The sequence below is a fragment of the Eretmochelys imbricata genome, chromosome 6 (assembly GCF_965152235.1).
Source record: "Eretmochelys imbricata isolate rEreImb1 chromosome 6, rEreImb1.hap1, whole genome shotgun sequence".
NCBI classification, from domain to species: Eukaryota; Metazoa; Chordata; order Testudines; family Cheloniidae; genus Eretmochelys; species Eretmochelys imbricata.
Genome location: NC_135577.1, coordinates 11,326,704 through 11,350,025, shown reverse-complemented (window position 1 = coordinate 11,350,025; position 23,322 = coordinate 11,326,704). Strand labels below are relative to the sequence as shown.

Genomic DNA, 23,322 nt, shown 5'->3' with positions numbered 1-23,322 from the left:
TACCCCACCCCACCCGGGTATGCAAAATTAGGGACCTGGCTCTACTCTTACTCAGTATGTTTCAGGTGGAGGTTTGCTAGGGAGCAGCTTCAAAAAGCCATTCTTAGGACTGGACTCCCATCTGCTGGCTCATTAGCCAGAGAGCTGTGTGGGGTAGAGCTGAGACTTCACTTAGCATGTTCCACTCCATGCCACTTAACAGTAGCTACAGGAGGGCTTTTTTGCGGAGGTAGGGCCAAAAAGCCATATTTACTCTGATGCATGTGCTAGGAAAGCAGAGCAGCTCAGAGAGGAGAAAGAATCAAAACAGCAAGGGGAAAAGGGGTGAAGGGAGCAACTGGAAAATAAAAATAGAGGCAAATCTCTGGATTTAAATACCAGTAGTTGGGTCACCACTGATCCAACTGGCAGCTAAAGAACTCAGCAGTGAGTTTTGTCCTCTAAGGCCTTGAGCACACCGGGGGGAAGGGAGTGGGAGGGAGGAAGAGCTCCTCTCCTTCCAGAGATTATATATATGCCCTACTAGAGAAGAGGTTCTCCTCCCTCGCACAGGAGTGAGGACTGTGGAGGACACACAATGACAGTTTGTTCACAGGGGCACTTTTCCCCAGTGTTTCTCTCTAGGAACTTTGCAGTAGTATGGGTGTGGGCAGCAGAGGGGGCACAGACCTTTGCCTTCCATAAAGAGGACGAAGTTGGCATTGAATTTGTTGGTGGAGAGTTTCTCCTCCAGGTCAAATGTCCTCTTTCCTTCAATTTCATCATCCGAGATGCCATCATCTTCATAGCGCCGCCTCATCGTGCCACGCTGTGGAGAGAACGAATAGGAGGATGAGAATAGCTGTAGACAGTGCCAAGCACCCAGCTGACTTCCGTTTCCAACTGTCACAATAACCCCAAATTAGACACTTTGCTTGAAGATACTTTCCAGATTCACAAAAAAAGAAAAAATCTAGCCTGTGTTTTCAGAGGGCCTCACGTCACCGGACTGGTATTACACTGGAAATGAGCACCCCACCCTCCCAGAAAGGAGGAACAGCTATGTTAGCATGTCAACATGTCATTCCGGTATTATTCTGGGATATCTACCACTGGCTAACTGGTGCACACATTTATTACCCAGTTCCTTTTGCTCAGGGAAAATAATCAGCTATTGTGGTCAGTTCCCTGGATGCAGGCCATGCAACAGCAAGAACAGCTAAGCAACCTCTGCCCCCACTACCAGAAAGCATGCAGCTGTAACTCCATATTTGTTCCCCCCGCTGCCTATAAACTCCCGCACTTTAGGCAAGATGGGGGACAGATGGGATTAGAATCTTCACTGGCCTCAAGTGTTGACCACACCTCAACTCACAAGGAAGGGATGGGACAGAGGTTCATGTGCAGTGAGGCTAGTGCCCCCCAATTTTCACCAAGAACATTAGCTGGGCTTTACAACTCATCAATATTTTGTCTTGAGATGGGAAACAGAATTTTGTCTTTTGTACATTTAGATTCCAGCACGCCTACCACGTTATTGATTAAAACGTGCCTGCATTCTGTATGCCTAGTGTAATCTTCGGCCTTGTTGGCACAAAAAAGTAGTAACAGACAGGGAATAGGGGAGACCAGTATAAAGATGCTTCTGAGACCACAGTGCTCTGCAAGCAGGTTTACAGCACTTGGAACAAAGGAAGTGGGATAGGTGGCAGGTGTTGAGGCTCATCCACGGGCCCTCTCTACAGGTTCAGATCTGACTCTCCACCCCAGCCAAGTGAGCTGGGAAATGAGGGAGTAAAAGCAGTAACTTGCATGGGAAGAGCAAATCCCAGAGACACAAATCCCCCAGCAGGAGGCACTACCACCTCTGGACATAGAGATGATAATCAGAATAACTAGCTTAGATCCTGGACTCAATTTGCCATTTGATTTGACCTCTTTCCCCATCCTTCACACTCTCTCTGCTGCCAGCTTCACTCTCCCCAGATCCCATGATGCATTATAAAGCCAGATCATAAACACAAAACCAGAACATTTAAAGAAGCTACAACTAACTTGCCAACCATCACCCTGATCACTGTAGGTTGTATCTTTCATCCTTGTCGCCCTTCAGTCTTGTCTATTTAGACAATGCTCTTTGGTACAAGGGGAATCTTAAGGCCATATCCACAGGAGAAAGTTGCACTGGTTTAGCTTAAGGTACACTTCTTAAACCAATTTAGCTAAAACGATGCAAAAGGATGTGGTTTAAGAGCGGATTACAGTAAAAGCTTTGTTATCCAGCATGTTGGGGGAATGGGTGGTGCAGTAACTCAAAAATTCCAGTTAACTAAAAGGGAGTGAGTTTGGGTGCGGGAGGAGACTCAGGGCTGGGGCGCAGGAGGGGGTGTGGGACACGGGCTCTGGGAGGGAGTTTGGGTGCGGGAGGGGGCTTAGGGTACGGGAGGGGTTTCAGGGTGCCAGATCCAAGCGGCACTCCCCTCAGGCAGCTCCCTGAAAGCAGTGACGTATCTCTGCTGCTCCTAAGGGGAGGCGCAGCCAGGCAGCTCTGCACACTGCCTCCACCCGCAAGCGTCACCCCGACAACTCCCATTGGTCGCGGTTCCCTGCCAATGGGAGCTGTGGAGCCAGTGCTCAGGGCAGGGCGGGAGCAGCACGAAGAGTCCCTGTGGCCGCTCCTCTGCCTAGGAGCGGCAGGGACATATCACTTCCACACAGCCATGCAGATTTTTAATGGCCCGGTCGGCGGTGCCGACCAAAGCTGCCAGGGTCCCTTTTCGACCAGTCATTCTGGTCAAAAACTGGACACCTGGCAACCCTACTGAAGATCAGAAATGCCGATTTATAGAGCTTTCTGCTTGGTAAACTGCCAGATAACACTTTTACTGTATTTTGACTACCTCAACTTGCAAGTAATTTACAAGTTTGATCTAACAACATCTTCAAAAATCACTGATTAATGTATAAAGTATTTTCTACCATCCGGCCAGAGAAATTTACCCACTGATAACACCTCATTAACTGAGCTTCGCTTTCATGAAAGCCAACACATTAGTTTGAACAATAAGGTTGTAGCCACCTTATCAGCAAGACATGCAACAACATGCAAATTATGAATGATGGTTTTAAAAATTACCTAGCTAAATATTCTACAACTATTTTTTGTTCTCAAACTTGTTTGCATAGTTTGTAGATGGTTAAGCGTTCAACTCCAGTGAAAGGTAACGTCAGTCTTAGAAGCCACATTTCAAGAACAGATTGCAAATATGAATAGTATTCTTAATTCAACAAAAGTTTTTTGTTTTTTTTAAATAAAATACAGTAAGATAAAGCCAGTTTACATTTAAGGCCATCTTAGGACAAATTAAGACTTTAGGAAGTCTATTTTTATTATATAGTTAGCGGTGTACAAACATGGCCAAATTAGGGTCTCAATACTAACAGTTATAAATGAAGATTTCATATTGAATAATCTTAATGTGGCGGTTTCAGAGCCATATTTTGCACACTAGCCACTGGGAATAGCACTTATTATTAGCCCCAGTAAGAATACTCTCAGTAGTTCTGCTATTGTTTTTAATAATAATACACCTAGATGTATTTGTAGGACAAGACCAATAGGCTAAATTCCCAACCTCATTGTTGGATTCTTGATCACCTGAAATCTTTAAAAGGCCGGGTATATTTCTAAGAGATATGCTATACTTCAAACAGAAGCTATGAGCTTAATGCAGATGTTACTGGGTGAGCATCTAAGGCCTATGTTATACAGATCAGACTAGACGATCATAATTGCCCCTTCCGGCCTTAAAGGTTTTTTTTTTGGTCATCCACACATGCCTAACAGTTAAACACAGCAATTAAGAGTCCTATTCTATGCAACTTTGGTCCAGGATTTTGAGCTGTAGTGGTACGACATCTGTGGTCTTAAGTTCAAGGCTTGGTAACCAGTAGCATTTCAGGAGGCAAGAAACATTAGTGCCCGTATGCTGATTCAGGAAAGGTTTGCTTCAAGCCTAAATCTTTTGACCACACTAGCAGCTAATGTACTTTAGGAAGTTGTGCACCAGTGCAGCTGTACCACAGCTGAAAAAACAGGTACAAAGCTCCTTAGTGAAGATAAGGCCAGAGCTACACTACTGCACAGCAAAGTGCTGTGCTTTTTGCGTAAGTCTTAAAATGTTTAGAAATGCAACTCCCCTGTAAGTGAGAAGCCCTGTGATCCCACCTCCCAGCTGCAGTAAGCCTCCCATCAGGAGGGAATGCTAGGATTTGACAGTAGTCAGAAGAAGCAATAGTGACTGGCTTACCACATTGTGTTCATTGCAAGATGCACACTTGCAGCGTGCCACCTCCTGCAAGATGGGAGTGAAAGAGACCAGCTCCTTTTAACCCCTTGGGATCTGGCTCTTGTCCCCTGGGAGGGTCAAAAAGAGGAAAGCCCCAGATCAAGAAGTGAAGCATTATCCTAGTCTGTAACCGTATCACTGGAAACAAGTTCTGAGACCATACACCCTCCCCACCTCCAATGCACATATGATACATCTCTACAATGGAAGTCTGGATCCTGCCACTGAATCAGGACTGGCACAGCATCTCATTTTCCCTGCTCCCCAAGGATTTCTTTTACAGTTCTGCCCCTACCCCCGGCCTTTGCACAAGCTAAGGGAGGGAATGATTTGCCAGGATTCTTACAAAATTGGGACTTTCCTGAAAAACCAGAATGTTAGTCACTCTACATAGCAGGGGTGAAGCAGGCCAAGGGAAGTATCTATAGTTGGCAGCCCCACAGAACCAAAACTCAGTCCAGACACTGGAAGTTTCATTTCTGCTCACTTTCTGGGAAAGCTGCATAGCTGTAGATTTTAAGGATACTGACTGGGGCACACCCAGCCCAAAACAAAGTGAAAAAATTGAGACAGCTTTATTTGTCGGGCGACCACACTGGAGATCTGGAGTGCTATTTTAAAATAATTCCTAGGTTGAAGAGAAAGCGTGAGGGTGTTAAGGAAGCCTTTCAGTTATGTTTAAAGGTTCTTTGTGCCAACAGGCAAGTCAGTTAGGCTTGATGTTTTCCCCTTCTTTATGATATTCAAGAAAACCCAAAGGTTCTCTTCTGGTTGTTACATTAGAAATTGAGGTCCTATCTATAGTAGGGAATTCTAGAAATAGCTCCCTGTGGCAGTCACAACAGTTCAGCTGCACTAGTGGAAACGGAGCAAACAATGCTTCAGCGGCTTCTGGTGATTTTACCACTATGTTGGAATGAACCTGCGTGTGAGAAGGTTTAACAAAGGGTATTTTTGTGTTTGTGGTTTCTCCCTTAATAGACTACAGGGAAGCGGACTACACAAAAAGTACTGTCAAATGTCCTTTCAGAAAACAGCCTTCCCCCCAGCATTACTTTTTACGTACATGTAACACATACTGTCCACTATTTTTATAGTAACCTTATCTCTTTAAATACAAAGACTGAAGAGACTACCAGTCCCAGCGTGCAATGCTCTATCTGAACAGAAGATGAGCATATCGAAGCATAACAGCATGCTAGGCTCGATAGTTTATGGGCAACAGCCACATATAGAACAGGAGGGTGGAGGCAAACTGCAGTGTCAGACTGTGGGCTGCATTGGGCTTGCACTCTGCCCAACTCCAGATACATCACTAGTCCCAGATTACTGAAATGCTCACTTCAAATGCTTTGGAAAGAGATCCCACTTTTCCGATGCAGTTTCTGGTACAAACTGACAGAAACATTAAAAAGGCACAGGGGCATCTGTGTTGGGAGAAACAGGATTCTTGCAAACTAGTCCCAACAGAAGGAAAATCTGGTTGCCATGCCAGAAACAAGAAGGGCGTTTCAGGGCTTCCAAGATGAAGCTATACAAAAGGTAAGTAATAAAATGGACTTGACCTGAGGCATATCAAGTCAGATCATGAGTATTTTGCCTCAAGAGGCCGAGACTGAAATTCAACTTTGGATGCAAGTGACATGATTGGCTACATAAGTTTAGTTTCTGAAGCAGTCTGCAGCAACAAGCACAGCTATTCAAGATAACTAGCAACCTCTGCTCAAGGACGGCAAAGGATTGGAATAGCAGGGAGCATTGCAGTACAACAGGAGAGCTGCATGTGAGTAAATAAATGGAAGTTACTTGTAACGAAGTTCTTTGAGATTTGTGGCCCCATCTGTACTCTATACGTGGGTATGCAAGCGCATCACGTACCTGAGACCGAAAAAAACTAGCAAATAGCGTCTGTTGGTTCACACCTGTGCCCTGGATCTCCTTGTGCTCAGCACTGAGAGCACAATGGAAGGTGCAGACTGACCACCTCTCCAGGTCCTTCTCTATGGTGAATCCAGTGATGATCTGAAGCAGAGGGGAAGGAGGATGGGTAGCAGAATACACACACCTCAAAGAACTTCCAGTTACAGGCACGTAACCTCCATTTCTTCTTTGAAGTGCTGGTCCCTCTAGTTATTCCATGTGTGGGTGGCTGGCAAGCAGCACTCAAAATAGGAGGAGGGGAGTGCAAGGATGCCAGCCATATAGATGTTTGTAACACTGCCATTCCAAAGGCTGCGTCAGGAGAAGAGGCTTGAACCAAAGTGCAATGCTTAGTGAAAGCATGGATGAAATTCAAGGTTGCTGCTGTACAAATGTCCAGCATAGACACTTCCTGAAGAGTTGCTACTGAGGTCGCCTGTGCTCTAGTGGGATTCTGCAGACTACGTCTAAGATTTCCGAAGTGGTCCACACCTCCATTCAAAATTTTTTTTAGGGGTCACAAATGAAAAGAGGTTGAAAACTACTGCTCTAGTGGAAAGGTCCCTCACTTGGTCCAAGGGAGGGAGATGACCCAACTGATAGCAAAGGAACATACAGTCAGAAACCAACTTAGTCTCTGAGCAGATATCACTTGTCCCACTGCTCGCTCTTCCATAGCAACAAAAAAGCCAGATGATTTTCTAAACAGTTTTGTTCTCTGCAGGTAGAATGCGAATGCTCACCTGACGCCGAGAGAATGAAATCTCTTCTCCTTACTTGAGGCATGAGGCTTCAGGGAAGATACCAGTGAGTTGACTGGTTTATGTGGAACTCGGAAGTTACCTTCAAGATGAATTTCAGTTGGAGGCAAATGGATTCCTTCTCCTTATGTAATGCAGTGTGTCAGGTCAGCCACGAGGGGATCCAGCTCACCCACCCTCCTGGCTGGTGTAAATGGTGACCAAGAAGAGGACCTTCAAAGACAGGTGGGACATGGAGCACATGGGCAATGGTTTGAAAGTACGAGATCGAGGTTCCACTATAGCAGTGGCTTCACTACTTGTGGAAGGCAGTTACACTCTTCAGGAATCTGGTTATTACTGGATGAGTAAAAGTAGAATAACCATCTCCTGAAGGAGGAAATACACTAGTTGTTGCTAGGTGAAGCTGCAGTGACCTAATAAAAAGACGCAACATCTTGAGAGCGAGGAGGTAGTCTAAAATAGCAGGAATACCTGCTGCCCTTGATAACTGGTTCTGTTGCAACAGGTAAAGAAACACCTCAATTTGACTAAACATTTTCTGGCAGAGAGAAAAGGTAGGTGAAGTAATATCTTCTATTGGACCTACTTCTGTTGGTGAAAGAGGAAGGTTTTTGAACTACATAGAGCTCTTCTTCAGATCTGGGAAACCTGAGTACATTTCTCAGACCTAAAGAATAGCTCCGTGTAGCTCAAAAGCTTTCAGAAAGCTTCAAAAGCAACAGAAGTTGGTCCAACAGAAGATATTATCTCACCCACCTTGTCTCCCTAACACCCTAGGACCAACACAGCTACAACATTGCAAACAAAATTTTCCGGTAGTTTTTCCTGCTGTAATTAAGAAGAGTTTGAATGGCCATTGAACACAAACACTCTTGATATTAGGATGGGAGTCAGACCTAGCTGTGAGCAAAGAGAGTTTGGGTTGGGATGTCTGATTCCACAGCTCTTGAGTTAGCAGGTCTGATAAGGACAGAATGTGGATGGGTTGACAGGTTGACATTTGTAGAAGGTCTGGAAATCAGCATGGTCTGTGCCAACAGGGTGCACGGAGAATGACTCATTCTTCATGGTGACGAATCATCCATAGAACCTGGGGTTGTAGTGGGATGGAAGGAAAAGCATACTTCAAGTGGCTAGTCCAGTACAGTAGAAGAGCATTGCCCCTGGAGTCCTGACCCCATGCTGCTCTGAAATAATACAAAGTGAACTTCTTGTTCATGAACAGGTCCAAGATGGCGTACTACACTGAGTGAATATATTGTTCAATAATGAATTCTGCAACTCCCACTCATGATCCATGGCAAAATGCCTGATGAGGTTGTCTGCCAACAAGTTCTGAGTGCCTGGGAGGTATGTCAAAGAAATTGAGGTGGCTCTGGATACACCAGTGCCATCAATTGCTGATCTCTATGTACAGTGGGAGGGATTTTCCCCCTTTGTTTACACAGAAGATGACTGTCACGTAGCCGGATATTATCCGGACATGACAGGATCATGTGAATGGGAGGAATGCATTGTAGGCCTGTCTGACTGCTCTTAGTTTCAGGAGACTGATGTGCATCATGGCCTCCAAAGGTATCCAAGTACTTTGTGCTGTGTGACTGCCCATGCAGGTTCCCCAGTCTGTGAAGGATGCATCCGTGATTATTGTCATATCAGGTGTGGGAACTAGGACAGGGACTCCAATGCCCAAGTGTTCTGGGTTGTCCACCTGGTGAGTGAAGCCTTGACACTGGACAAGGATTGTTACGATGAACGGTTTCAGAGTAACAGCAGTGTTAGTCTGTATTCGCAAAAAGAAAAGGAGTACTTGTGGCACCTTAGAGACTAACCAATTTATTTGAGCATTAGTTTCGTGAGCTACAGCTCACTTCATCGGATGCTTCACGAAAGCTAATGCTCAAATAAATTGGTTAGTCTCTAAGGTGCCACAAGTACTCCTTTTCTTGTCACAATGAAGTTCATGTTGTGCCTGGCATATACACCGACAGAAGACAAGGCTCCAGACAAAGGAGATGTAGCCTGGTGAATGGCTTTATGTAGGTTCAGGTGGCCATGTGGCATAGCCAAGGAAGACAGACCCAGACTGTTATCCAGGGTTGTGAGTGACTTTAGTTTATCAGGTTTCAGAGTAGCAGCTGAGATAGTCTGTATCCGCAAAAAGAACAGGAGTACTTGTGGCATCTTAGAGACTAAAAAATTTATTTGAGCATAAGCTTTTGTGGGCTACAGCCCACTTCATCGGATGCATAGAATGGAACATCTATGTAAGAAGACTGTGTATGTATATGTGTATATATATATATATACACACACACACACACACACAGAACATGAAAAGGTGGAAGCAGCCATACCAACTGTAAGAGGCTAATTAATTAAAATGAGCTATTATCAGCAGGAGAAACTTTTGTAGTGATAATCAAGATGGCCCATTTAGACAGTTGATAAGAAGGTGTGAGGATACTTAACATGGGGAAACAGATTCAATATGTGTAATGACCCAGCCACTCCCAGTCTCTATTCAAACCCAGGTTATCTCGTTTGCATATTAATTCAAGCTCAGCAGTTTCTTGGCGGAGTCCATTTTTTGAAGCTTTTCTGTTGCAAAATTGCCACCACGTCTGTTACTGAGTGGCCAGAGAGGTTGAAGTGTTCTCCTACTGGTTTCTGAATGTTATGATTCCTGATGTCAGATGTGTGTCCATTTATTCTTTTGCGTAGAGACTGTCCAGTTTGGCCAATGTACATGACAGAGGGGCATTGCTGGCACATGATGGCATATATCACATTGGTAGATGTGAAGGTGAAGGAGCCCCTCATGGCGTGGCTAATGTGATTAGGTCCTATGATGGTGTCACTTGAATAAATACGTGGACAGAGTTGGCATTGGGCTTTGTTGCAAGGACAGATTCCTGGGTTAGTGTTTCTGCATATTGGCTGACCCAACGTGATTTAGATAGTGTGAACTAAAGTCTAGTCCAGACTAGGATTTAAAAGGTGTGATGTTAGATCAAGTTACCTACTTTGATCTAAAACTATAGTCAAATAATAAAATTTTACAGGTTGTCAACACACTCAAGTTATACACTTTATACTGGTGTAGTTCAACTGATATAACCCCTAGTGCAGATGCAGTTGTACAACTACAAAGGTGCTTATGTTGGCACAGCTTATTCCCATGAAGAAAGTGGAATAAGTTATATTGACAGAAAGGTACCTTATACTAATGTAACTGCATCCACACCAGGGTGCTGGACCCGTATAACTGTTTTGATAAAAAAGTCACACTCAACTAAAGTAGTCATGCTGCTACAAGAACTGTATTTAGACCATGCTACATACTATGCTAAAGATATTAAAAAGCCTAAACTCAACCAGTTTTGTATATTCTAGAATACAATTGCTTTGTGTTGACTAGAGTTTTAGGTGTTAATTACACTGAGTTGAGTAACTCCACCACACCTTTAAATCTTAATCTAGACAAGGTCTAAGTGTTTATACCTTATCAAACAGGGTCAACTACAAAGGGCTCAGACTCCATTTACCAGGATAACGAAGCAGAACAAAGTATTTTTCTTCAAGTAGGCAATTTCCCCCATTCCTGTTTTCACACCAATATAGACTCTTCAGGAGCTCCTCACCACTGGCACAGCCACTTCCCAGGTAGATCACAGAAAAGCCCTCCTGTTTTTACTTAACTAGTAAGGGATCTAGTTGTTTCAAAATGGTTTGAGGGAAATAATTGTTTTTCTTTGACAGACTGGAATTGTACATAGTCCAATTCTACTATTTTGTTAACATAAATTATCTTACAAACCCTGAGATTTACTTTGCCTGTAAATTCTTTGAGGCAGGAACAGTGTTTGTTACGGGTTTGTACAACATCTAGCACAATGGGGTCCTCACCCATGACTGAAACTCCTAATCACTACCACATAACAAACAGCTATTCACTGTCAAGTTACAAGAAGCCTCTCATGCACACAGTAGGACAACACCACAGCACTTTCACTTCATTGTCATCTCATGAGTAAGGAAGAGGAAGACACTTAGGTGCATTTGTGGAGGGGGAGCAAGGAAAGAATCCGACTGCTAAGACAACTATGGTCATTAATTGCAGCGATAATCAGAACTACCTCAAATACAACCTGAATCTTAGTTATTTTTAGGCATCTATCACAGTAATATCTACTGGATGCACTGAATTATTTACAGCAGACTTCTCTCCTAGAGTTTGCAGTATTCCTCCGTGCAACTAAACAGTTTGTTATTGTCTTCTCTTCTCCCTCTGGGATTTTTTTCAGCTGATGACAATCTGGGATATTTATTGATCCCCCTCCCCTGGATCAGGTCTGCAGAATGGAATTGTTGCTTAGTCAGCTTCCAACTTGTTCCTGGTAAGCTTGGAAGACTCTGTGCAGTGACCTTTATGCAAAAACTATTTTCACCCTGATACTATTCTGATCCTCGCCTGCCTAACCAGATAATTACTATACACTTACATAACTGGACAACAGTTAATAATTGCAAGGCAATTTTAAAAGTGGGAGGGGCAAGAAAAGGCAGGTACACAAGATACTGACAGACCAACACCATAGTTAAACCTCTGCTCTAGCATGCACTTAGTATTAGTTGAACAGACCCTTTTTCAAGGGGAAGGAGGCTGCCCAGATGTTGTTTATTTGCAGGACCAGCCTGCACTGTACACCCTGCACCCCAAACCAAGACATGGCAGGCAGTGAATAAGGAGACATCAGGCTGTGACCTGATCTGTTTTTGAATATACCTCAGCAGATTTCTCCATTTTAAACTGAGGTTCTTGGCCCAGCTGCCTTTGCTGTGGGCATCTGTGTATTGCTTGCCAGCCCCAGGGTGGATAAAAATCAATGATTTTTTAAAAACCAAAAAAAAAAAAAAAAAAGGATTTAAATTGGATTTTTTTTTTGATAAAATGCTTTTTGAGAAAAAAAGATAAAGATACATTATAGCTCAAAGATATCTCATCATGGAATAGGGATTATAAATTCTAATTCTATAGTATGAGACAATATATTCATTTAATGTTTAAAAAAGTTTTGTAAATGTGTTCCAGTAGTTCATGGATTAGGGACCCAATCTTCTGAGGTTCCAGGGGTTTCTGTATAGATTATTTAGGCTAATCTGTCTATCTACCCAATGGGACTCAATGGTCAGTCTAGAAGATACCATCAGAGATGCTTAGTTTTGCAGTTCTCAAACTGTGGATTTGTATCTCCAGAGATAACATGCTTGTTAACAGCAAAAATGTTTTAAAATAAATATACAGAGAGAGGTGAGAAACAACAGACCTCAGCCCTATTGTCCCTCTGCAAATCTGTGCACACAGAGTCAATCCCTTACCTCTCTCTGAAAGTGCAAAGTTTCAAAAAGTTCAATGAATAGAAGATTGTTGGGGGCAGAATAGATCTGGACAAGGAGAAGAAGAAGTCTGGAGATAAATGTGAGAAGGGAGGGACAGACAGTAGAAACAAAAGTGAAACTGTTTGCGCAGCATATTTCAGAAGTCTTGAGGTCTTTTGAGTGTAGCCTTCACTGATTTGAGATCTACCATACTATCTCTCACCAGAAGGGAAAACCTATAATGGCAGCAGGCGGTAAAAGAGACCCAGTTTGGGAATATTTTAATGAAGTTCCTCAACCTGTGCAAAATGCATGCGTGCAAAATACAAACAGTGCAACAAAGAAATGCAAGGCCTGGTTGCCTGAATGAAACATCTTGAGAAGTGTTCCTTCTCAGGAGGAAGCTGCACTGAAGATGATGAAAGGAACATGTCAGAACATGCAAGATCTTCAGGTTGGTAAACTTTTTTATTTCATACTTCTTTCTTAAGGACTGTCTTCCTTCCTTCTGGACTATTCTTGAATTCTCATGTTTGAGCAAAAAATATAGTTGTTACTCTATGGTACTACCATTTTAGATGCAGTTGTGATAAAAAATAAATAGCTGAAATAGGCAGATCTTCCTTTTATAATTTCACCTTTAAAGTAGTACTTAGTGTCAGTGAATGCAATGAGTAATACTAAATGAGCAATATGGTGGTAATAGTTAAATAACTGCATTGACTTATTTTGTTTAGGAGACTCCATCCTCAACATACAGGATTCTGAAGACTATCCACCTTCAAGATCACCATCTTTTTCTATAGTTTCAGAGTTACCTGCCAATGATAGTATTTCAATCACATCATGTATGTCACATAGCCACAGTTTATAACCTGGAGCAAAAAGAAAAAAAAATCTGTCATCCAGAAAAAAAAAAAAAAAAGATGAGTTTGTGATAAAAACCAGCAGATTACAAAAAGAGGTAATTGATGAAAAAATTGCCCAGTTTGTTTATGCAACAAACTCTCCTTTCCGTATGATTGAGAACCCACACTTCATTAACATGGTACAGTCATTAAGACCAGGATACAGTCCACCCAATAGAACAGATGTCACAGGCAAATTGCTGGATAAAGTGTACGAAAGAGAAATTGAGCAGTGTGCAAAAGGTCTAGAGGGTGAAATTGTTAACCTGAGTCTTGATGGGTGGAGCAATGTCCACAATGATCCTGTTGTATGTGCTTGTGTGACAACAGAAGAAGGGAATCTCTTCCTTACAGAAACAATTGATACATCAGGAAATGCACACAGCAGAATACTTACAAGAAGTAGCAGTAAAAGCTATAACAAACTAAAAACAATTTCAAAATGTCTAGTATGCAGCTTGGTCAGACACAATGCTGCATATGTATCCAAAATGAGAAGAAATTTAGAAGAGTGTGACGAGAGTCCCAAGCTAATAACGTACGGTTGCAGTGCTCATTTGATGCACCTCCAAGTCAAAGACTTCAGTGTTCCAGAAATAAAGGCTAATGTTGAAATTGTAAAATACTTCCATAACAACCACTTTGCAGCAGCTGCTCTGAAAAAAGTCTGAGGAACCCACAAGACATGCGATGGAACTAAGTAGTGAAATGTTCTGAGCACTATATCAAGAACTGGCCTAATCTGATGACAGTTTGTGAACAAAATCATGAAAAAAATAGATGGCACTGTCACAACCGAAGTTCTCACCATTGGGCTTAAGAGAAATGTTGAACACATGCTGAGTACCTTGAAGCCTATTTCTGTAGCCTTGAACAAAACGCAGGGAAACAGCGGTTTTATTGCTGACACTCTTGAAATTTGGAAGGAACTGAGTGAGATCATAAAAAGAGAAATATGCAATGACAGAGTTAAATTACAAGCATTAAAAAATGAATGGCACAAGCACTATCTCCAGATCATTTTCTTGCAGATATTCTCAATACTCAGTACCAGAGTCAAACTTAACTGCTGAAGAAGAGGAGTTGGTTATAACATGGACATCCAGCAATCATCCCTCCATAATGCTAACTATAATAAACTTCAGAGCAAAGGGTGAACCATTCAAGAAATAGATGTTTGCTGATATTTTAAAGAAAGTCACACCAGTGAACTGGTCGAAGTCACTTAAGCACTTGGATTCAGAGACTGTTGACGTGATAATCTCACTTTTAACAGCAATAGCTTCTTCTGCCGGTGTAGAAAGAGTATTTTCTTCTTTTGGACTAATTCATTCCAAATTGAGAAACTGTTTGGGACCTGAAAAAGCAGGAAAGCTTGTTTTTCCTTTTCCAGATTATGAACAAACAGGAAAATAAAGGTGAAGACGACTGAGTTAGCTGCAGAAGCCAATATTTTAAGTTTCTCATGTTGATTTTTTAAAAAAATATTTAACTATTTTAGTTAATTTAAAAAAAAACAAACTTGATTTTAAAAAAAACTTGGTTTAAATTCAAAAATTCATATGCTTATTTTGTTAAAATATTATATGTTTGCTGTTGAAGAAAAAAAAATCCAGAATACATAATGTTGTTTTAGTTAACTAAAACCAATTAAATGTCTGTCTGGTGATGTTCTCTTCCTAAAACAGCATGGCAAGAAAATCCTCCAAATATTAATGATTAACCTGTTGAATTGGAGATAGTTCACCTCCCAGTGACTTCATAAATATCTGCTTCAATTACCTTTCATAAATGAAATAACCAATTACTCTTTTTCTGATATAGCTGTAAAATTAATCTGAAAAGTTTTCAAAATAAATCACTTTAAAAATGTAGTGTGTACGTTCTAAAAATGAAACCTACATCTCTGAGTTGTGAAGAATATGTATTAAGGTTAGAATAACCAACAAGAATGCACTTTTATGTAGAAATCCATGATTAAATTGAGTCTTCCTGACTAGTGATTTAAATCAAATCCACCCTGGCCAGCCCACTTCTTTGCTTGAGCACAACAGAGCACAGCAGAGACTGAATGCTCCAAATCTTGAATCAGATAAAACTTTCCTACACATTCGGTGCTCTGCTGTTTGGAGTATTTGACTCCATTGGCGGTCAGAATCCTCACAATTTACTAGGGAGGCCAATTTTTTAATGGGACAAAGATGCATGTTTATGGTACAATGGCGGACAGGCACGCTAGAAGCCATTGCATAAGAAGGGCAAAGCTAGGGAATTCAGGAACCCCTCATGACATACCCCCTCAATCCAATCTTCTAATCACCTTTCCACACTGAGCAACCCAGCTAAATCCACCCAGCCAATAAAATTATGTCCTATTGTCACTCCCCCTCCATGTCTACTGAACTCTCTCCAGCCCCCTGCCTTACATAGATGACTCACTTCTTCACACCCCACACCTCTCCAGCAATGGCAAGATTCCTGCTCTCATCACCCACCAAGTTGTCAGTTATTCCACTTCCCATCCCACAATATTACTCACAACAGGCATCTTAGGATCCCATGTGCATATTTTTGCATAAGGTGCCCCCAAATCTAAGACATTCTACACGTATAGATTGTAGAAACCACACACCAAAGAGCTCTCAATGACTAGGGAGCAAGAGAACTTCACTGGTTAGGCATGTTGCCTATGGCTGCCACATTACCTTGACATTTAACAGATCTCAGTACCAAGTGAGGATAGCTGTAAAAGTATTTCAGTAATGTTAGCACAATAGTATCTGAGTGTTCTTCATACTAATGAGCACTCATGTAATGAGGGGCTGGACTGAAGCCCAACAAAGCAGCTCTCGCTACAGAAGAGCCCAAGCCTGAACCAGTTAGAGGAGGATAAATAATGGCAATTACACATTATTTTCCATTCATCCCAACACTCAGAAGCCAGTGGTCACCTCTTAGATACCTTCTACATGTCCCTTCCCCATTTATTCCTAGAGGTAACATACTCTAAGGAAATGAAAAGCATGGATCGTACTTCTACACAGATAATACAACTCTGCAGCTCTCCCTACTCACGCTGATCCTTCCACCTCCCATCTAATCTCCTTAAGGATGGCATGGCTGAGGCTTATACCTGTCTGCACAATGGAATTCTCCAGACTCTACTTCCTTTGATACCCACATCACTCCTCTGCAGGCTACTTCTGCCTTCCAAGAGTCAGACCCATCTCTAATATGGAAGAGAATTGAAAATCTAGATTTTGAAACAAATTATGAATTGTGTTCTTTTAAATACAAGGTCACATTTAAAAACAGATCAAGCTTGCCCAACCCACCTCATGTTTTAGGAATGAAGCCAGTGAACACGACAATGCTTTAGTTGCTTCCTGCCTTATTTGTTGCAGTTTCCTCCATGACCTTCCTAAATCTCTGCTTTTGAAACTTCAGGGGGCCCAGAATGCTGCCCCCAAGTTCTCTCCATCATAGGAAGCAGCAGCACAACATGCATCTCTCTCACCCACTTCTCTCCCCCACTTCCCTAGCTTATCTTCTGCTTTCAGTTGAGAACTGCTCTCCTGGTTTGAAACTCTATACAAACTTGTTCCATGAACTTCCCTACTCTCTCCCTTCCCCATACACCCTCACAATCTGCATTTCTCTAATCTTCATATCTCCTTTCCACAAAAGGAATTTTTCATTCATGTGTGCATACTTTTCTGAACTCTCTCCTTCAAAACTAAACTACATACATATATATATACACACACACACACACCCCACCACACCTCTACATCACACCTCTACCTTCACATATTTACAGGTAAACATGCATGAAAACTAGTAGCTGTTTCTTTGTTCAAAAACATCCTCATTAGCCATGCACACTCCTGTTCAATTCTTTTCATTTTCACCTCTAACTAAATTTGGATCTTTCTAATGTACTTTGGCATCCATACATCCCCTAAATATTTGTAGATTTAAACTCAAGCCCTCTGATGAGGCAAAGTAGTATTATCTATAAAAATAGGAAACTGAGGCAGAGATTTAGCAACTTGCTCAAGATTGAAATGCCACAGAATTTTTGTGCAAAAATTAAACCCAGATCTCCCAAGTCTTAGTTAACCTTAACCACAAGACCATTTTTACTCCATCTCTAACCCTTCCCTCAGCTCCTCCACAATTTACCTCCACCCACTATTCCTTGATCACAATCACCTGCATGCTAGAGCCTAACCAACACTACATCGTGTTGCCAGCTTTGGTGGAGGACAGTATAGTGGTCCAAACACTCTTTATTCTTTCCAGCATTAGTGCTTTCATAATTTCAGCTCTGCTTTTCCTGAACTCCATTTCTGTTCATCTTCTCCTTCCTTAGCTGTACGAATAGTTGCACCCAATTCTGCAAGACATGTGCTACTACGTCTCTTGCTGCAAAAGGGTGTGTGAAGGACCTTACACAGCTGAATTGTGCGTTGTAAGGTTAATAATATCCTGATTCCCCGTGGCAATTTGGCTCAACCAAAACTGCTGGAACCTTGAGGGAATTTATTAATACAGCAGTGTTGTGTTACCTACTGTCCAACTTGAAGGTTTCAAACCTTAGCATAATAAATCATGCAACCCTCCATACAAGTGACCCTAGATACACTCTGCCAACTACTGCATAGATCTGAATGCTGACCTTAATCTGGAGTGCAGCCTGACACTGGGAGAGACAGGTGGCTAATTTTAGTAGCACAACCCATCCTCCAAAGAAGGGTTTCTGGAGAGAAAGCCGTATTAAACTAACCCTGACACTGGCGGGTTTCACATGAAGAATCCTTGAACTAATCCAGCAGATTTTTTCCCCAAGGTCTAATACTACTACTTATTGCTTTATGCTTTCAAAGCCCTATACAAGCTAACTAGCATTTCATATATTAGGTGTTTATCCAGAATAGGATAGCCTCAAGTACCAGGCTCATGATTTAGCAGGAATCTAGCCAGAACCTGGAGACCTTCCAGGGTTTAAAGTTTCAGGAGGGATTCCTATCACAAGCAGGGCTGGCACAGGTTCAGAGTAAGTGGGGAAGAGAGCATGTGGTTTGTATGTTTTCTGGGGGATTTATAGTTGATAGTGCCAAGGAGTAGCTAGACAATTCAGTGGGAGGGGCATACAGTCAGGCTCTTCAACACCCACAGGCTGAAGAAGACTTCAGCAGCTGTTTACACAATGTGTACTGATGGGCAACACTGTTTAACTCTAGGACCCATGATGAGTTTGGCCAGGTCAAAGACAGGTTCTTGGCAGCTGCCCCGGACACAGGAATGCTGTTTCCAACAAGGAACGTGGCAGTGCCATCCTCTGCACAAGCTGCTGGTTACATTGTACTTTACACCCTCTTCCATAATGTCGCCCAGTTCCTGATTGGCTTATCACTTCAGAAACAATATTCTGCCTAAGAAAATAAGGTCACTCACTCACTAGAACCTGCTCCCTTTACTGTGAGTTTTTTTTGCTTTTGCTTACATTTGACAGCTTAAGTTTAAGTGAACCATGAAAGACTGCCCTGGAGATGATGTCCTCTAGTAGCAGGACAGGTAACACAACCTTATTCCATAATACCCCACCAATATGCCTCAGCCTACCACAGTAGTTAAATATTAATTGGCAGTGCTACCAAACAAGGGCTGAGAAACCAGACTGCCAAAAAACGAGTGACAGCATACTGGAGTTGAGACAGAAATTCAGCATGGATGCTATCAGAGCTAGACGAGGACTCACTGAGGCTTTGTCTACAATGGAAGCTGAACAACAATACAGACTAACACGGCCGCTACTCTGAAACAAAAGTTTTGGCATTCAGTGGCGTGAAAAAAAAAACACACACACACCCCCCAAGCGACAAAAGTTTTGCCAACAAAAAGCGCCAATGTGAACAGTGCTTTGTTGGCAGGCGTGCTCACCTACTGACAAAGCTACCGCCGCTGTAGTGGTACAGTCGTGCCGCTACAAGGTGCATAGTGTAGACAAAGCCTAAGAATCATAGAATACCAGGGTTGGAAGGGACCTCGGAAAGTCCTCTAGTCCAACCCCCTGCTCAAAGCAGATCCCCAGATCCCTAAATGGCCCCCTCAAGGACTGAACTCATAACCCTGGGTTTAGCAGGCCAATACTCAAACCACTGAGCTATCCCTCCCTACGTCTATACTGCAGAAAAACAACACCCCCTGACTGACAAAAGTTTTGCCAACAACAGTGCTAGTGTAGATAAAGCCTCAGTCTCTGTGGTGTAAGTTTTGGATATAGTATCCTTCTGACTGCTCAGTGTATGTTAAAGGCATCGCTTTGATTCAATCTTCTTCATTCTTCTGTAGTAGATGGCGTGAAATGGATTGTGTTCCATCACACCCCAACCAGAAAGAGTCCAAGTAAGCTATAGCATCAGTACTCTTCCCCTCTCCCAGAGTATCCCCAGTATACACACTACCCACTAGGCCCAACCAATAGCATGTTGGCTCTTATTCTATACTGGTGACAAAGCACCTTAAGAGTGGACAGACAGACCTCTCCAAATAAACCAGAAGGGAAGTAAAAATATGTAAGCTTAAATTACTCTGCCTGTCCTCTCTCATGACACCTTGATAATTTTAAGTTGCAATGCTCTCAAATCTCACAAGCTAGACAAGGCTGGACCAGGACAGTATTTGCTGAAAGATGTCAACAGCATGGGAAAATTTGGGTTGCCGTTCCCTCCAAATCAATGCCATCTATTAGACAAGACATCCCAAGGCCCTTACCACTTCTGCTTCAAGGGCCCATCCATGGTGCTTTTTAACTGAAGTAGGGGAACTAACCTCAGTGTCCTTTTCAAATTCAAATTACATGAATATGGCCAGTTGGAGCCCTTCAGATTCCCCCCACGTGGAATGAGAATCTCACTCTCATTGCCTTATGCATAGTGTTACCGTGTAGCTGTCATGTTCTATCCCAGAAGTAGCTGCATTTTATCTTTAGGTGAAGCATTCACTATACATCCCTTTGTTACTTCACAAGGTATTAAGCAGATTAGTGAGCATTTATAAAGCACTTGGAAACACTCAGGTGAAACATGCTAGAGAAGTTATGGTAGCTAAATACTCAAGCTACACACTTCTCAGCCCTCTCCTCTCCACTTATAGCTGCTAAAACCTTCCAGTGCTAGCTCCTGTACCTGACACCCAGAAGCACATCCATCAGAAGCTAGCTGCAGGGAGGTAGGATTGCATGAGAATAGAGGAAGGTGGGGCATATTGTGATTTATTCTAATCAACAGTTAAATTCAGGAGCTTCCTGATCTGATGCCTAGGACCTTGTACCTTGCCTCCTCTTCTCCCAAACCCTCAGGAGACTGGCTGTTGAGTAAAAACAGTACAATTTCTCCAGTCTGTACCCAATCTTTAGGATCAGCAGCAGTAAAAACCACAGGCACTTATTACACTGTGCATGTCTACACAGCAATTAAACACCTATGACTGGCCCATGTCAGCTGACTCAGGCTCATGGAGCTTGGGCTATGGGGCTGTAAAACTGCCGTGTAGATGCTTAGGCTTGAGCCCAAGCCCTGGGATTCCCCTCCCCTCTCACAGGGCCCCAGAGCCAGGGCTCAAGCCCAAGCCTAGACATCTACACTGAAATTTTACAGCCTCAAGAGCCCAAGTCAGCTGATCTGGGCCAGCTGCAGGTGTTTAATTGCAGTGTAGACATACCCCTTTTGGCTGTCTCTTTACCACCAAAAAAGGGCGTAAGCTACCCTGCTGCAAAATCCTAGTGGGGATAAGACACAGATAGTTTTTATTATGATACAGCTGGGTGAAGTGTTAGTACTGACCTTGCTTAAATATGTCACAGTAAAACCTGCCTGCATCTTGTCTCCATTAGTATTTTATAGCGGGATAGCTAACACACGTTTGTTTTTTAACAGCTTGATAACTACCTATTTTGGCAGTGAAGAGACAGCCTGAATTCTGCATCCTCCCCGGTGCACAACTTGTGCAGATGTGTAACAAAGAAAGACACCTCTCCGTAAAACTTCTATTCAGTTTAAAGAACCTGTGTCTGACAGAACTGAGTAAGGAGGATCAACACCAGTTATTTACTACCATACTGTAACCTGTAGCACATTTCACAACTCCATACTTCAATCCAGTTTGTTTTAGTTAAGCTCCTGGTGTCTCCACCAAGATTCAGAGTCCCCGCACAGAGAGCTCACGCTGTTTACTGCAAGTACTGTTTCTACAGCAACAGAGACAAGCAGAGCATAAAGGTACCAACACTGCGCTTATTCAGTTCTCTTTTAGGGAACACCTGCACAAAATTTGAACAGGTATAGTCCTCTCTAAGAGAGGCCTTCAGAGCTGAAGGTGAGAGAAATCCAATCAAGTGGACTCAGAATCTTTTCCTGCTGCCTATACACATTACTCCCTCTCTCCTTGATGATCAAGTCACATGCTAGGTTTCATCCAAGTTTCTCAGAGCCAACTGAAGTATTGACAAAAGTGCTATGAGCAATGTGTGCTGGTAGCCTGTGGGCTGCTATGGAGCCTCTCCCTTTTCCACCACTGTTTTCAAAGGTCTCCTTGTTCACAGTTGCAGGGGTAGAGCTAAAAGGTAGATCTGGAGTAGACACCAACCTAAAGGAATTTCTATGAGCCTACCTTTATGCTTTCTGTATGCCCTGGATTAAGCCACACCAGAGTAAACCCTCATTTGATTACAGTATGTGAATTGCCTTAATGTAGACATGGCTTAAGTGTTTCCCCCATTGGCTTCCACAAGAGGTGTCAGCCTGAGCAGAGAGTTTAGGTTTCCCACCACAGCAAGGTAGAAGACTAGGAACCTCCATCAACAGAGCAGATACAAACTTGGAAGCATCAAAGCATGCTTATGAGTGAACACATGCCACCCTGCAACTACACCTCTACCATGAATCAGACAGAGCATGTCTAGGGTGAAGGGAGCTCTCAGTTCCTAAGGACAATCTAGATCTTGGCATCTCTGCTGAGATGGAACCCCATTGTGGTGGTAGTTTTAGGTTTCATTTATAGACACACTCATTGTGCGAGTGCCTCATATAGAGGTGTTTAGGACAAATCCATTAGTATTCCCATTTTCCAGATGGTAAGATTGAGGTACAAAGAAACTCAGTAACTTGCCTATAGTCAAACAAGAGGTCGCTGGCAGAAGTTATCAACAGAACTAGATCTCCGGTGTTGCAGACCAGTACCTTAACCAGCCATCTTTCCTCTCAATATAACTACTGCTTCACAAGGAACTGAACTAAGACTGACTCATGTCTCAGACCATTGAACAGTTGTGGGAGGTAACCACTTTCAGACACTACCAAGTTGGGCCATATTGGAACTGAAAGACATGAGAAAAAAGTTCCATATCCCATTTCCAAATACTTGTGCCATTCTCTGAATGCTCCCCCCAAAGGCCAACAACAGTCCACATTTGTTCATTATGTGCATCACCTTTTGACTCCAGCTGATTCTCTTGATCCATTCAAACTCATTCTCCCTCAAACCTATTTAGCATTAGGGTGCCTGTTTCCTATTCCCATCTTCCTTTCTAAAGTACTGAGAATGGGCAAATATCAGAGGCTGGAGAGACTCCAGCCAGCAGGGGCAGAAGCAGCCAAAGCAGTGACCTTTGGACTTTCAGAGAACTGTCTACAGTTTTGACTGGATTTTCTCTGTCCTGTGCTGATTGGCTGTTTGCTCCAACGTTTCCACTCCTGCTCCCTCACAGTCTCTTCCCCTCAGCTTCACCTCCACAGTGTCCTCTTATCCTCTTCTCTCCTGCCCTGTCCCCCTCTGCCCTTTGTTTTCTTTAGCCCCAGAGTTAGTTTTTTGGGATATCTTTAACCGAGCCTCATATCAACAGAAATGATCCCCCTTCTAGTTAAACCCACCCCCAAAATAATCATGGAAAAAACCTGCCATTTGCTGACATTACATTGCACGCTCTGCTTGCGCGTTATACCCCTTCTCCCATCA

The 23,322-nt window shown here is 42.8% G+C and overlaps 1 protein-coding gene across 2 annotated transcripts in view; it reads right to left on the bottom strand.

Moving 5' to 3' along the window:
- KDM2A (lysine demethylase 2A) overlaps nt 1-23,322 on the bottom strand; it is an 83,951-nt gene that overhangs the window by 46,779 nt on the left and 13,850 nt on the right. The window contains exons 1-2 of one of the 2 annotated variants that reach the window (XM_077820815.1): nt 4,290-4,364; nt 670-808 (exon numbers count right to left, since the gene is read on the bottom strand). In XM_077820815.1, coding sequence (XP_077676941.1) covers nt 670-799 — 130 coding nt within the window. In that variant the 5' untranslated portion in view covers nt 800-808; nt 4,290-4,364. Of the gene's footprint in view, nt 1-669; nt 809-4,289; nt 4,365-23,322 lie in introns of those variants that run through there. The other variant, XM_077820814.1, reaches the window with a different exon arrangement.